The sequence below is a fragment of the Dermochelys coriacea genome, chromosome 2 (genome assembly GCF_009764565.3).
Source record: "Dermochelys coriacea isolate rDerCor1 chromosome 2, rDerCor1.pri.v4, whole genome shotgun sequence".
NCBI lineage: Eukaryota > Metazoa > Chordata > Testudines > Dermochelyidae > Dermochelys > Dermochelys coriacea.
In genome coordinates this window covers 242,067,244-242,080,591 of record NC_050069.1, presented here as the reverse complement: position 1 = coordinate 242,080,591, position 13,348 = coordinate 242,067,244, and the positions used below count along the sequence as shown (strand labels likewise).

Genomic DNA, 13,348 nt, shown 5'->3' with positions numbered 1-13,348 from the left:
CTTAAGTGATCACTCTTCTTACAGTGTGCATGATAAAACCCATTGTTTCATGTTCTCTATGTGTGTGTATATAAATCTCCCCACTGTATTTCCCACTGAATGCATCCGATGAAGTGAGCTGTAGCTCATGAAAGCTTATGCTCAAATAAATTTGTTAGTCTCTAAGGTGCCACAAGTATTCCTTTTCTTTTTGCAAATACAGACTAACACGGCTGCTACTCTGAAACCTATGTGGAAATACATGTCCTTCATGTTGCAGGTGGTGTACCAGGATCCAGGGAAAGTACAATGGTGCCCAAGGAGACCATGCGGCACTTCAACTTTACCATGAATTTGTTGAGTCCGCACAGGTCCAGGATAGGCCGAAGCAGCCCTTTGCCTTGGGGACTAGGAAGTAATGGGAGTAAAACCCCCTACCCCTTGGCTCCCTTGGAACCTCCTCATTCGCCCGCATGGTGAGGAGCGTCTGAACCTCCTGAATGAGGAGTTGCTCATGAAAAGGGACGGGGGTGGGTGGGAGGGCGGGGAAGAGAGTATCCCCTTTCCACCATGCAAAGGTCCCAACAGTCCACGGTTAAGAGGGACCAAGCATGGTGGAAATGGGATAAATGATTCAAGAAGGGTGGGGTAGGATCCTGAATGAGGTCCGGTACATCGTCAACGGGCGTCCCTTAAAAAGTTTTGTTTGGAACCTGCCGAGGGCTTTGAAGGGCCCTGGCCGGATTGGTGGTTGGAGGGCTTCCTCCTGCCATTACGCCCCCTTCGCCTATAAAAATCCTGCCTCGGCCGAGGAGGGGGATAGGAGGATTGAGGCTGAGGTTTAAAGGGCTTCCGCTGGGTAGCTGGTGTATGCATGCTCAGCGACCTCATTATGGCCCTTGAGTTTTTTAGGCTCTGAAGCCTTGAGTCAGTTTTGTCCGAAAACAGGCCCTCTCCATCAAAGGGGAGATCCTGCAATGCTTGCTGAAGCTCTGGTGATAAGCCAGAAGCTTGTAGCCAAGAGATATGCCTCATTGCGGTCCCTGAAGAGAGGGTCTGAGTGGCAGGGTCCGCGGTGTCCAAGGAGGTCTTCAATGAGGTCCAGGCTACTGCTTTGCCCTCTTCCACCAGGGGCCCAAACTCTTCTTTAGACTCCGGAGGTACCAGCTCCTTGAACTTCATCATGGAGTTCCAAGAGTTAAAATTGTATCGGCTCAGGAGCGCCTGCTGGTTCATGATCCGGAGCTGAAGTCCCCTCTAGGAGAAGATTTTGCGCCCTAATAGATCAAGGCACTTGGCTTCTTTTGACTTGAGTGCTGGGGCTTGCTAACCATGCCACTCCTTCTCGTTCACTGAGACTGCCACAAGTGAACAGGGCAGTGGATGGGCGATAGGTACTCATATCCCTTGGAGGGGATGAAATACTTCCACTCCACCCCTTTAGCAGTCGGGGGAATGGATACGGGCATTTGCCAGATTGTTCTGGCAGTGGCCTGAATGGTCCGAATGAGTGGTAGGGCCACCCTAGATGGAGCCTCTGCGGACAAAATGTCAGCCACAGGGTCTTCCACCTCTATAACCTCCTCTGTTTGTATGTTTATATTCCATGCTACTCTGCATAAAAGGTCCTGGTGGATGCGGAGGTCTATTGGAGGGGGACCCAATATAGCAGTTCCCGCCACTGCTTCATCGGGTGAGGAGGCGGCGGCGGCCTCGGGAGGAAAAGGATCATCTGGAGCCTCTTGCTGAGCTGGTTCCCGTTGCTCTGAGCCCACGACCTCGGTGTCCGGACCAGGAACTGGAGTTGGAGGAGGGCTTGGAGCCGGGAAGGATGACACCACAGTCTCCATGCCTCCAGGAGCAGGACAGCTGGTGGTGGCAGCCTCTGGCACCCGTGGCTTGGATGGGGCTGAACAAGAAGCCCCAGACGGAGCACCTTGGGCTTGGTGGTACACCCAGGGTATCCAAAAGGGCCAAAGTGGACCCTTGAGTGGGACCTTGCTCCTGTGCCTGCCAATGTCCAGCCTCTGAATCCGGGTGGCCATGATCCAAATGGTGGCAGTCTGAGAAATGCGACCCTGCCTCCGACTCTGACAAACGAGAGGCGGAACACGATGGCCACGGTGGTGCCGAAAAGGTCTGCACCAAGTCATATCGACGAGACGATGGAGAGCCGTATTGCGAAGCTGGAGATTGGTGCCGCAATAGTGGCGAGTGGTGCCATGATGCTGGGGAGCAGTATCAGGACCTAGACCGGTGCCAGGACCTGGATCGGTGCCTGGATCTGGACCTAGGCTGTGACGATGACTGGAGCATCAGGAGTGGTGTCTGGATCGGGATCTATTCCTGGATGGTGACCGGCATACAGAGTGGTGTTGAAATGGTGCCGGGAGTTGGAGCAGTGCTGTGAGTACAACTGGCGCTGCGATGAAGAGCAGTGCAGGGACTGCGAGCGGTGTCAGGAATGGGAACAGTGCCGTGGCTCAACCGATGGTGCCGGTGGGTGAATAAGAGCTGGTTTGTCCCGGGATGGTGCCACACTAACAGGTGCTGGTGCCTTGGTCTGCTGAGGGGATGCCGACACTATCATGTCAATCAGATCCCTTGCAGCTGCAAAGGAATCTGGAGTAGATGGAAACTGGATCTCAACCACGCTGCGAGTCGGGGAGTCCAATAGCACCAGACTCAACGGCTCCGCTCTCGGTGCCGGAGTCAACGGTGTCAAAGCTGCCACTTGTGCCCCTGGGGGCTCTGCTGTGGGACACAGGTCTGTGGGCAGACCCAGGGAGGGTAGCACCTGCTGAGATGGGCCAGCCTTTTTCAGTTTGCGGTGCCGCTTGTGGCTAAGCGAGTGGGAGCGGTGCCTGACCAATGATGTCAGTTGCAGTGCCGGGGAATGTTAGTGTCGCGGGTCTCTATTAGAATCCAACTGTGGTGCCGTTCCTATCACTGGAGTGCTGCACACAGAAGCACTTGGTGCTGGGTCTTGGCGCGTCACTGGAGGCTGAGGACTAAGATCCGCCTCCATGAGGAGCTCTCTTAAATGAAAGTCCCGCTCCTTCTTAGTCTGGGGACGAAACCGCTTGCAGATCCTTCACTTTTCTGCTTGATGAGACTCCCCTAGACACTTCAGGCAAGAGTCATGGGCATCGCCCATGGGCATGGGCTTAGAGCAGGAACCACTGGGCTTAAAGCATGAGCATGAGCATGAGCCCAAGCAAAAGATGGGAAGGAGGGAAACCCCTTCCAACCCCACTAATACAAGCAACTATAACTAAAACTATAACTATTAAACCCAGTAACTATAAACTATAAACAAACTGTTTAGGAAAAATGCTAGGGAGAGTGGAGAGCAGCAAAGCCGAGCTCCACAGTTCCAACGACTGTCATGGGCGGTAAGAAGGAACTGAAGGAGTGCTAGGTCGGCTGGGGTATATATCCAGCGCCATGAAGGCACCATTCTAGGGGGCTCCACAGCCGATCCACCAGGTGTTGCTAGGGTAAAAATTCTCTGATGGCTGTGCATGAGGTGCACGCACATCCTAATTGGAATCGATATGAGCAAGCATTAGAAGAAGAATGTAAATTATACACACACACGCACATTTAGAAACAAAGAATGTAGGCCATACTTGCACAATGGGGAACTCTACCCTGGGAAGCGAAGCAATGACTCTGAAAAAGATTTAGGGATTGTGGTGGATAATCAGCTGACCATGAGCTCCTAGTGTGATCCTGTGGCCAAAAGGACTAATGCAATCTTTGGATGCATAAAAAGGGAAATCTCAAGTAAGAGTAGAGAGATTATATTATATCTGTATTTGGCGCTGGTGTGACTTCTACTGGCAAACTGTGTCCAGTGCTGGGGTCCACAAATCAAGAAGGAAGATGATTATTTGGAGAGGGTTCAGAGAAGAGCCATGAGAATGATTAAATGATTAGCAAACAATACCTTACAGAGACAGACTCAAGGAGTTCAATTTATCTTAAAGAAAAGGTTAAGAGTTGACTTGATTATAGACTACAAGTACTTACATTGGGAACAAGTATTTAATACTGGGCTCCTCAAACTAACAGAGAAAGATATATCATTATCCAGTGGCTGGAAGTTGAAGCTAGACAAATTCAGACTGGAAATACGGCATACATTTTTAACAGTGAGAGTAATTAACCATTGGAACAATTTACCAAGGGTTCTTGGTATTCTCCATCATGGACAATTTTAAAATCCAGATTGAATGTTTTTTTTCTAAGAGATCTGCTCGAGGAATTATTTTGGGCAAGTTATCACAATAGTCCCTTCTGACCTTGGAATCTATGAATATAATCATTTCATAAGATAAACAAAAGTTAGAGACAAAGAATTAGTACAAAATGGATGTGTTTAAGATAAATGGGAGTTCAGAGTTCCTTGTGAGGTTACAAATTTGCTATAGCAACATACTAAGGGGCATTAGAACGAAATGTCAATATATGTGTTTTGATTGGTTGTTTTTGGTAGGACCAAGTTGCCATCCTTTTTCGGCATACTGTTTTTCTCAGTGTTGATTATCTTAAGCTTGCACAAAGAAAGTAGTGAGAGAAGAAAGAGACTGCACTGCATATCAGCTAGCCTCATTATCACAATTGCTGCCACCTGCTGGGCCACAGAAATTTACATATTGGACTTCCATTTTCCTAATCCTAAAAGTTGCCTTGATCAGACTGGGTAAGGAGAGGGAACCAAATTACATCACCCCATCCATCAGCTTGATTAAATCTTAAGCAATATACAAGATGTGAATCTGAGGTTCCTACTATTACTGCAAAGGGAAAGGACACGGCCCAATTTGCTTGGGGTGGAGTTTTTTTGCTCATGGGTTGTGTTATGAATCCTGTTGGTGGTGTTTCCCCAACTTAATGCCACATTGTTTCTCTGTTATTAAAAGGCTTTTTGCTACACTCAGACTACGTGCTTGCGAGAGGGGAAGTATTACCTCTTGGAGGCGCCCAGCGGGGGTGGTATATATTTGTCCCAGGTCACTGCGTGGGACCTCGAGCCGGTTTTGCATTGTGTTATTGGAATGGAACCCCTAGATACTGAATCCGACCCTTGTTGCTGCCAACTCTGACAGGCAGAAGAGTTACATTAGAAAGGCTCAAAAAGCCTTTACATGGCAACACAAAACTCAACTGCAGTTTTGTCTGAGTAAGGAGTGCAGGATCAGAGCCTAGCTCTGTACTTACCAGTCATAGTGCTTGGTTGGCTAGATGCAAGAGCCTGTGCTTGTTGCAGATCTTTCAGATTTGATTCCAGACTTGCAAGCAAAACCTTTCTTGCTTCTGATAGCTCATATAGTTTCCTCTCTAAGGCAAGAAAAATACTTTAGAATCATCAATAGTTAAATTGTATTTAAATATTCCCTTTAAAATCTGATTTACATGAGATATTTTATTATGTGAGCTGGATTCTTTGGCCTGCTATAATTGCTTACAAGTTGTATTCTGACTGGACCTGGCCAGTGGACAATTATTTGCGAAAGGACTCTCTGCTTTGCAAGGTAAGCCATAGCAGTAATGGCACTGAGGTCTTCCCCTATGAAGGTTATGCGCTCTAGGGGAGAGGTTGTTCTAGATTTGATTTTGACAAATAGGGAGGAACTGGTTGAGAATTTGAAAGTGATCATGAAAATGATAGAGTTCATGATTCTAAGGAATGATAGGAGAGAGAACAGCAAAATAAATGGATTTCAAGAAGGCAAAACTAAATGAGTTGGTAGGTAAGATCCCATGGGAAGCAAGTCTAAGGGGAAAAACAATTGAAGACAGTTCGCAGTTTTTCAAAGAGACATTAAGGGCACAAGAGCAAACTATCCCACTGCATAGGAAAGATAGGAAATATGGCAAAAGACCACCCTAGCTTAACCAGGAGATCTTCAATGATCAAAAAATCAAAAAAGCGTCCTACAAAAAATAGAAACTAGGTCAAATTACAAAGGATGGATATAAACAAATAACACAAGTATGTAGGGAAAAAATTAGAAAGGCCAAGGCACAAAAGAGATCAAACTAGCTAGAGACATAAAGGGTAAGAAGAAAATATTCTACAAATACATTGGAAGCAAGAGGAAGACCAAGGACAGGGTAGACCCATTACTCAGTGTGTGTGGGAGGGAAATAAATAACAGAATATGTGAAAATGGCAGAGGTGCTTAATGATTTCTTTGTTTCGATTTTCACCAAGAAAGTTGATGGTGATTGGACATCTAACAGTGAATGCCAGTGAAAATGAGGAAGGATCAGAAGAGGCTAAAATAGGGAAAGTACAAGTTAAAAATTACTTGGACAAATTAGATGTCTTCAAGTCACCAGGGCCTGATTAAATGAATCCTAGGATACTCAAGGAGCTGACTGAGGAGATATCTGAGCCATTAGCGATTATCTATGAAAAGTCATGGAAGACGGGAGAAATTCCAGAAGACTGGAAAAGGGCAAATATAGTGCCAATCTAAAAAAAGGGAAATAAGGACAACCCAGGGAATTACAGACCAGTCAGCTTAACTTCTGTACCCAGAAAGATAATGGAGCAAATAATTAAGCAATCAATTTGCAAACATCTAGAAGATAATAAGGTGATAAGTAACAGTCAGCATTGATTTGTCAAAAAGAAATCATGTCAAACCAATCTGATAGCTTTCTTTGACAGGGGAACAAGCCTTGTGGATAGGGGGGAAGCAGTAGACGTGGTACATCTTGACTTTAGTAAAGCTTTTGATACTGTCTTGCATTACCTTCTCAAACAAACTAGGAAAATGCAACCTAGATGGAGCTACTATAAGGTGAGTGCAAAACTGGTTGGAAAACCTTTCCCAGAGAGTAGTTATCAGTAGTTCACAGTCATGCTGGAAAGGCATAATGAGTGGGGTCCCACAGGGATCAGTTCTGGGTCCAGTTCGGTTCAATATCTTCATCAATGATTTAGATAATGGCAGATAGAGTACACTTATAAAGTTTGTGGACAATACCAAGCTGGAAGGGGTTGCAAGTGCTTTGGAGGATAGGATTAAAATTCAAAATGTTCTGGACAAACTGGAGAAATGGTCTGAAGTAAATCGGATGAAATTCAATAAGGACAAATGCAAAATACTCCACTTAGGAAGGAACAATCAGCTGCACACATACAAAATGGGAAATGACTGCCTAGGAAGGAGTACTGCAGAAAGGGCACTGGGATTCAGTGAACCACAAGCTAAATATGAGTCAGTGTAACACTGTTGCGAAAAAAATGAAATGAAATGAAATGAAAAAATGAAAAAAACACCCTTCTGGGATGTATTAGCAGGATTGTTGTAAGCAAAACACGAGAAGCAATTCTTCTGCTCTACTCCGCGCTGATTAGGCCTCAACTGGAGTATTGTCTCCATTTCTGAGCACCACATTTAAGGAAGGATGTGGAAAAATTGGAGAGTCCAGAGAAGAGCAACAAAAATGATTAAAGGTTTAGAAAACATGACCTATGAGGAAAGACTGAAAAAATTGGGTTTGTTTAGTCTGGAAAAGAGAAGACTGAGAGGGGACATGATAACAGTTTTCAAGTACATAAAAGGTTGTTACAAGGAGAAGGAAGAAAAATTGTTTTTCTTAACCTCTGAGGATAAGACATGAAGTGATGGGCTTAAATTGCAGCAAGGGAGGTTTGGGTTGTACATTAGGAAAAACTTCCTAACTGTCAGGGTGGTTAAGCACTGGAATAATTTGCCTATGGAGGTTGTGGAATCTTCATCATTGGAGATTTTTAAGAACAGATTAGACAAACACCTGTCAGGAATGGTCTAGATAATACTTAGTCCTGGCATTGGTGCAGGGGCTGGACAAGATGACCTCTCAAGGTCCCTTCCAGTTCTATGATTCTATTTGTTGGTTGTAACTGTGACTTATCCAAATTTAGTTGTAGGCCTAAGCCCAGCCCAGTTGACTAGGGTGCTGTTTTGGTCCTGGTTGCTGGATATTCTATGAATCAGCCACTGGTCCAGGTAAGGAAATATTTGGATGCCCAAAGGACGTAGGTGAACTGCCACCTATGGCATGCAATTAGTGAGGATCTTGGGTCTGATGACAGCCCGAAGTGAAGCACTGTGTATGGTAATGGTTGTTGCCTGTGACAGATCAAAGGAGTGAAGATACTAGAAGATATTAGTCTTGACAGCCCTGAAGGACCTGGAGTCTGAGTGTGTTGCCTCAGATGGAACCAGTGAGCATTGGATTTGTGAAGTCTCACACCTTTATCAGAGGACTTTCTGTGAGAAGTCCGATACTTTATGCACCTGTCAGCATCAGAATGTCTGGAGCGCTTTAACAAGGCTGGCAGTGAAAACAAAGCATGACATTTGTCACCAGACAGAAATCAGAATCAGTTGGAATCAGAAGCAGCTGGAGGGGCACTCCTGGTCAATTCTGTGTCCCCTGCCTCACAGACAGGGCTAAACTCCAGCACAGGGCAAATCACTTCTTGCATGAAGTGAACTTTAAGATGAAAATCCCTCTGTTTTTAGTCCTGATGGGGAAGAAGGTACAAATGAAACATTTGGCCCTCATGTGGTCCTCAATAAGCGGGTCTTGTACTTGTATGACAGAGGTAACAGCCCTGTATGTGGCACACTACTTAAAACCAGGGGATTTTTTCATACTAAAGTCCTCCAGGGAACTACTAAACTACTACTGAATATGACTAACTATATTAGAGAAACAAGATGGGTGAGGTAATATCTTTTATTGGACCAACTTCTGTTGTTGAGAGAGACAAGCTTTTGACCTTAAACACAGAGCTCTTCTTCTGGTCTGGGAAACTTACTTAGAGTGTCACAGCTAAATACAAGATGAAACAGATTGTTTAGAATAAGTGGTTAACAGATATTTCAAGGGACCATACAAGGTGAAGTAGCCTGCTAACACCCCTTCAATCATAGGGAGGAAGGGGTAGGAGAAGTTGCTGGGGAGGTTGTTAGTGGGTTATAGATTGTTGCAACAAGCCATAAATCCATTGTCTCTATTCAGTCTGTGATTTTCACTGTCTAGCAAAGTTATGAATTTAATTTCTAGGGCTCATCTTTTCAAACTTTTATGCTTTCAAGGTTTCCTTTGAAGAGGAGGACTGATAGGTCAGATATACAGTGATCGCTTTGTGAAAAGTGTTCACCCACAGGTAACATGCTGTTTTTGTCTTATTTTCCTGTGTGAGTTCATTTGAGAGAATAGTGATTGTCTTGTTTCACTCACAAAGTTGCTATTAGGACATTTAGTGTACTGAAAGAAGTACATCACATATTGTGATAGGCATGTGTAGGACCTATGGATCTTGAAAAGAGTGTTGTGGGGGGTGTTGATCATTGTAGCAGTCGAAATATGTCTGCAGGTTTTGCATCTGTTGTTCTAGCTGCCGCTTTGAGTTGGTGTATCCTGGTGGGGTGATACGTGACAACTATTGCGGTGTTGTCAGAGGGGGGTTTATTTCTGTACCGAAGCAGGTTCTCTTTGGAGTATTTGTGTGACCCATTCTATTATGCAGTCTACTTCTCTAGTGAATGTCCTTGTTTGCTGTAGGCAGTTTTGAGTGTGTTAAGATGTATATCCCGGACTTCCTCCTCAGAGCATATTCTGTGGTATGTGAGTGCCTGACTGTAGGTAACAGATTTTGTGGTGTATCTGGGTAACTGGATCTACAAAGGTAAGTGGTGATCCATGAGTTTGTTGTATATAGTTGCCTGTAGGGTTCCATTTTTGAAGCTGACCATGGGGTCCAGGAAGTAGATGCTCGTGTGGAGGTGTTCCAGAGAGTTTTTAGTGGATGGGTGGTGGTTGCTGAAGTTGTGTTGGAAATCTCTCTAATATCCTGTGACTGAAAAGGCTACAACAACATTACATATAACTATATTCACTAAAGCTTTATAATGCTCGCTAACCAAAGCAAATGTTACAGACCACTCTTGTCACAGGCGATGAGAAAGAACTGAGAAGGAGGCAGCAGATGCCCTTTTTATGCCCTTGTTTGGAGAGCAGGAGCATATCCACCCTCCTTGTGGTACTGCTGCCAAAAGTCTCCAACTCTAATGCATTGGGTGCATATACACCTGCTGTGGAATGTATACATGCACAATCACTTGAAGGAGAACAGTGACCTGTAAGGTGGGACAGCAAGCTTCAAATTATAACCCTGAGTGGTGAGAAGAAACTGAGAGGGAGTTGGGGTGGCCCACCCTTTATGTCTTTGGTTGGTGGCACAAGAGCACTCAAGGCACATGCCACTCTGATGGGAACTGATTACCAAAAATCTCCTGCTCAAGTGCGTTGTGAGTGCACACACCCAGAATGGAATGTATATGTGACAAGTACTTGAAGAAGAAGCAGAGAATACCGAAGGACAAGATGAACACTTATCAAATCCTGGCCTTTTTTCTTTCGGATCTGCCATCAGCTCTGCCCTGGGGCATGGGAACTGATCAAACATACTAAAATGAATTAGGGAAATACTAGAAATTAAATTGAAGAGGCTAATCTTACACTAAGAATTAGCTACAGCACTGAGTCTTGGGTCCATGAATCTGGATCAAATTGACCAAAGGAGGCTCCTGGTATATCTGCAATTGAGTTCAAAAGAACTGAGGCTGCTGGAGTGCCATGCCCCTTTTACCCTCAGAATATTGAGGAACAGTGTGGGGAGGGGCAAAAGGAGGCATGAGAATGCTCCAACAGGTCTGCTATGAGAAAGTTCTATCAGAACTGCGCAGCCAGTACACCCCCAGAGTGGGAATATTCAGAAGCCACGCAAAGAAGAACTCAGTGGTTCCATCAATCTCCAAAAGTGGACCATAAAAAACAGGTCCCTTGTGCTATTCATTTCAATTGACTTGAATTGGTATTTGGGTATCTCTGAAAATCAAGTCACTCATTTAGGAGCCTAGATATGGATTTATGGCCCAACTTGAGGGACAAAGCTTTGAAGGTTTTGGCAAGGGTCTTATTCTGGGGGGGAATTTACTTTTGGGAAAACCATTGAGGTGTTAGTTGTTGAGATGGCAGTCAATTTTTGATCTTCTATGAGATTCTTTCCTTACTCCATGTTCAGTTCAGATACTAGTAAATCATCTCATATATGTGGACTGCTTCTTATATATGGGAAATTGTAGAGTCTCTTACCAGTTTACATTACATTACATTTACATACAAGTATCCAAATGACAGATTTAAAAGCTTCACAAGTGGAAAAATATAAGTAATGAATTTATTTTCTTCTTTTAAGCATTTTATCCATGGCAGAAAAAGGAATCTCCAAAAGAACTTACAATTTTTCTGACTGTACCTGTAAGTTATCAATTCTGCACTCACCATCACCATCAGGTCTGCATTTTACTACTTGGCCTGCTGCAAGAGCTTGGGCTCGTTGCAGATCTTGTAGATTTGCTTCTAAACTTGAAGTCAACATCCTTTTTTGAGTTAGCTCATATACTTTTTTCTCTACAGAAACAGAAAGCTTTTAGTGGGTTCACTAGAACAGTGGCTTTCTATCTGTGGTCCACGGACCCCTGGGGATCTGCAGATGATATCTAAGGGGTCTGCGAAAGGGTGTCATTATCATAGAATACTGGTTTTCAACCTGTGGTCCATGGTTCTCTGGGGGTCCATAGACTATATCTAGATTTCCAAAGGGGTCTGCACCTCCATTCAAAAATTTTTAGGGGTCCGCAAATGAAAAGAAGGTTGAAAACCACTACACTAAAAAAATGGTAATTAAGCATTTGATACATGTTCTCTAACATGAAATAGACAAGATATTTAACAAAGAAAATTACTTTTCAATTTTTCTAATAACTACTAAAAATACATTTTCTACAATAATCACAGAAAAACATCTAGAAAGATCTTTCAGATTATAAAATTAAACCACTTCACAGAAACCATCAGGTAAAAATACTGTTTATGTTTAAAGAATGTTCTAAGTTTATCTCAAAAAACTAAAAAATATTTTTTCCTACCTGCTTACTTTTTTACTTTTATAGTATAATGGCCTTTCACGAAGGTAGACAATCGGCAGTAGTGGACTGGTAGAGCATATTGGGACTGTCAGAAATGCTTATCAACTAAATGATGACAACTACTTAGAACAAACCTGTTTCCACTTAAAGCACTCAGAATGGCAAACAAGCTATGTATGATATTTTTTGCCAGTGTGAGAGCAGCACTTTCCTTTAATATGTGCTCCCTACTACATATGGAAAACAACACAGATGTTGCCTTGAAATTTCTTAGCAATCTAAAAGAGGTATTCAAATGGAGAGCTCCCAGAACTAAATTTTGATTAATAGATCTTAATGTTAATAAAGACCTAATCCTGTATCCCTAACTCAGGTGATATGCCTGAGTATGACTCAGTGAATCCGCATCTAGCCACACAAAGCTGCTAGTGAGTTTTATTCAGGTAAAGAAGTAGGATCGAGCCGTAACTCTCTACTTACCATTCATACTGCTTGGTTGGCTAGCAGCAAGAGCCTGTGCTTGTTGCAGATCTTTCAAATTTGATTTTAGACTTGTAAGAAGCAGTCTTCTCTTTTCTGCTAGCTCATTTATATGTTTCTCTGTAAAGGTGGAACAGTTCAGTCATCAATAGAAAGTGAATATAAATGTTTCCTTTTCAATCTGAATGACATGAAATAAGATAAACTGAAAAGTGGTCCCCATATATCAACAATAACTGATCTAAAGGTATGTCCACACTGCAATCAGAGATGCGATTGCAGCACATGTAGACAAACCTAAACTAGCTTTAATCTAACTAGCACTAGTACCACTAGCAGTGAAGCATGGGATTCAATGTAAGCTGTACAAGTCACCTAGGACCCTTGGTACTTACTTGTATAGTACTTGATAGCACACTGAAGTCCCTCCTGCTGTGGCTTCACAGCTCTTTGTACATGCTAGCTAAAGCTTACTTGGTTATCTATACATGCTGCAATCACACCTCTGACTGCATTGTAGACATATCCTAAATAGTCTACCTATCTACAATACAATTATATCTTTAAACAGTAGGGAGAGGAGGAAACTGAAAAGTAAACTCCACTGATAATGAGCATTCCAAATTGTTATTGAGGCAGGCTTAGGGTCTGACAAACTTCCAATGGTTTACAATAGGGAAAGCTCTTCTGTAAGAAGCAATAGGAAGTTTGTTGGCCCAAGACCGCTATGACCACTATGAGAGAGGACAAGGGAAGCATTTGTGCCAATAAGGAGCATTCAATATTCATGGAGCAAAGCTTAAAATAATGAAATTGGCTTACAAATCACATTATAATACAATAATCACATCATTTTTCATCTGCCTTCTGATATTGGAATG

The 13,348-nt window shown here is 43.5% G+C and overlaps 1 protein-coding gene across 1 annotated transcript in view; it reads right to left on the bottom strand.

The window, feature by feature from the left end:
- Positions 1-13,348, bottom strand: part of CCDC7 (coiled-coil domain containing 7) — a 294,105-nt gene that overhangs the window by 60,886 nt on the left and 219,871 nt on the right. The window contains 5 exon segments of the mRNA XM_043507137.1: positions 1,090-1,236; positions 1,662-1,888; positions 5,206-5,325; positions 11,341-11,469; positions 12,468-12,587. Of these exon segments, the coding sequence (XP_043363072.1) occupies positions 1,090-1,236; positions 1,662-1,888; positions 5,206-5,325; positions 11,341-11,469; positions 12,468-12,587 (743 nt within the window).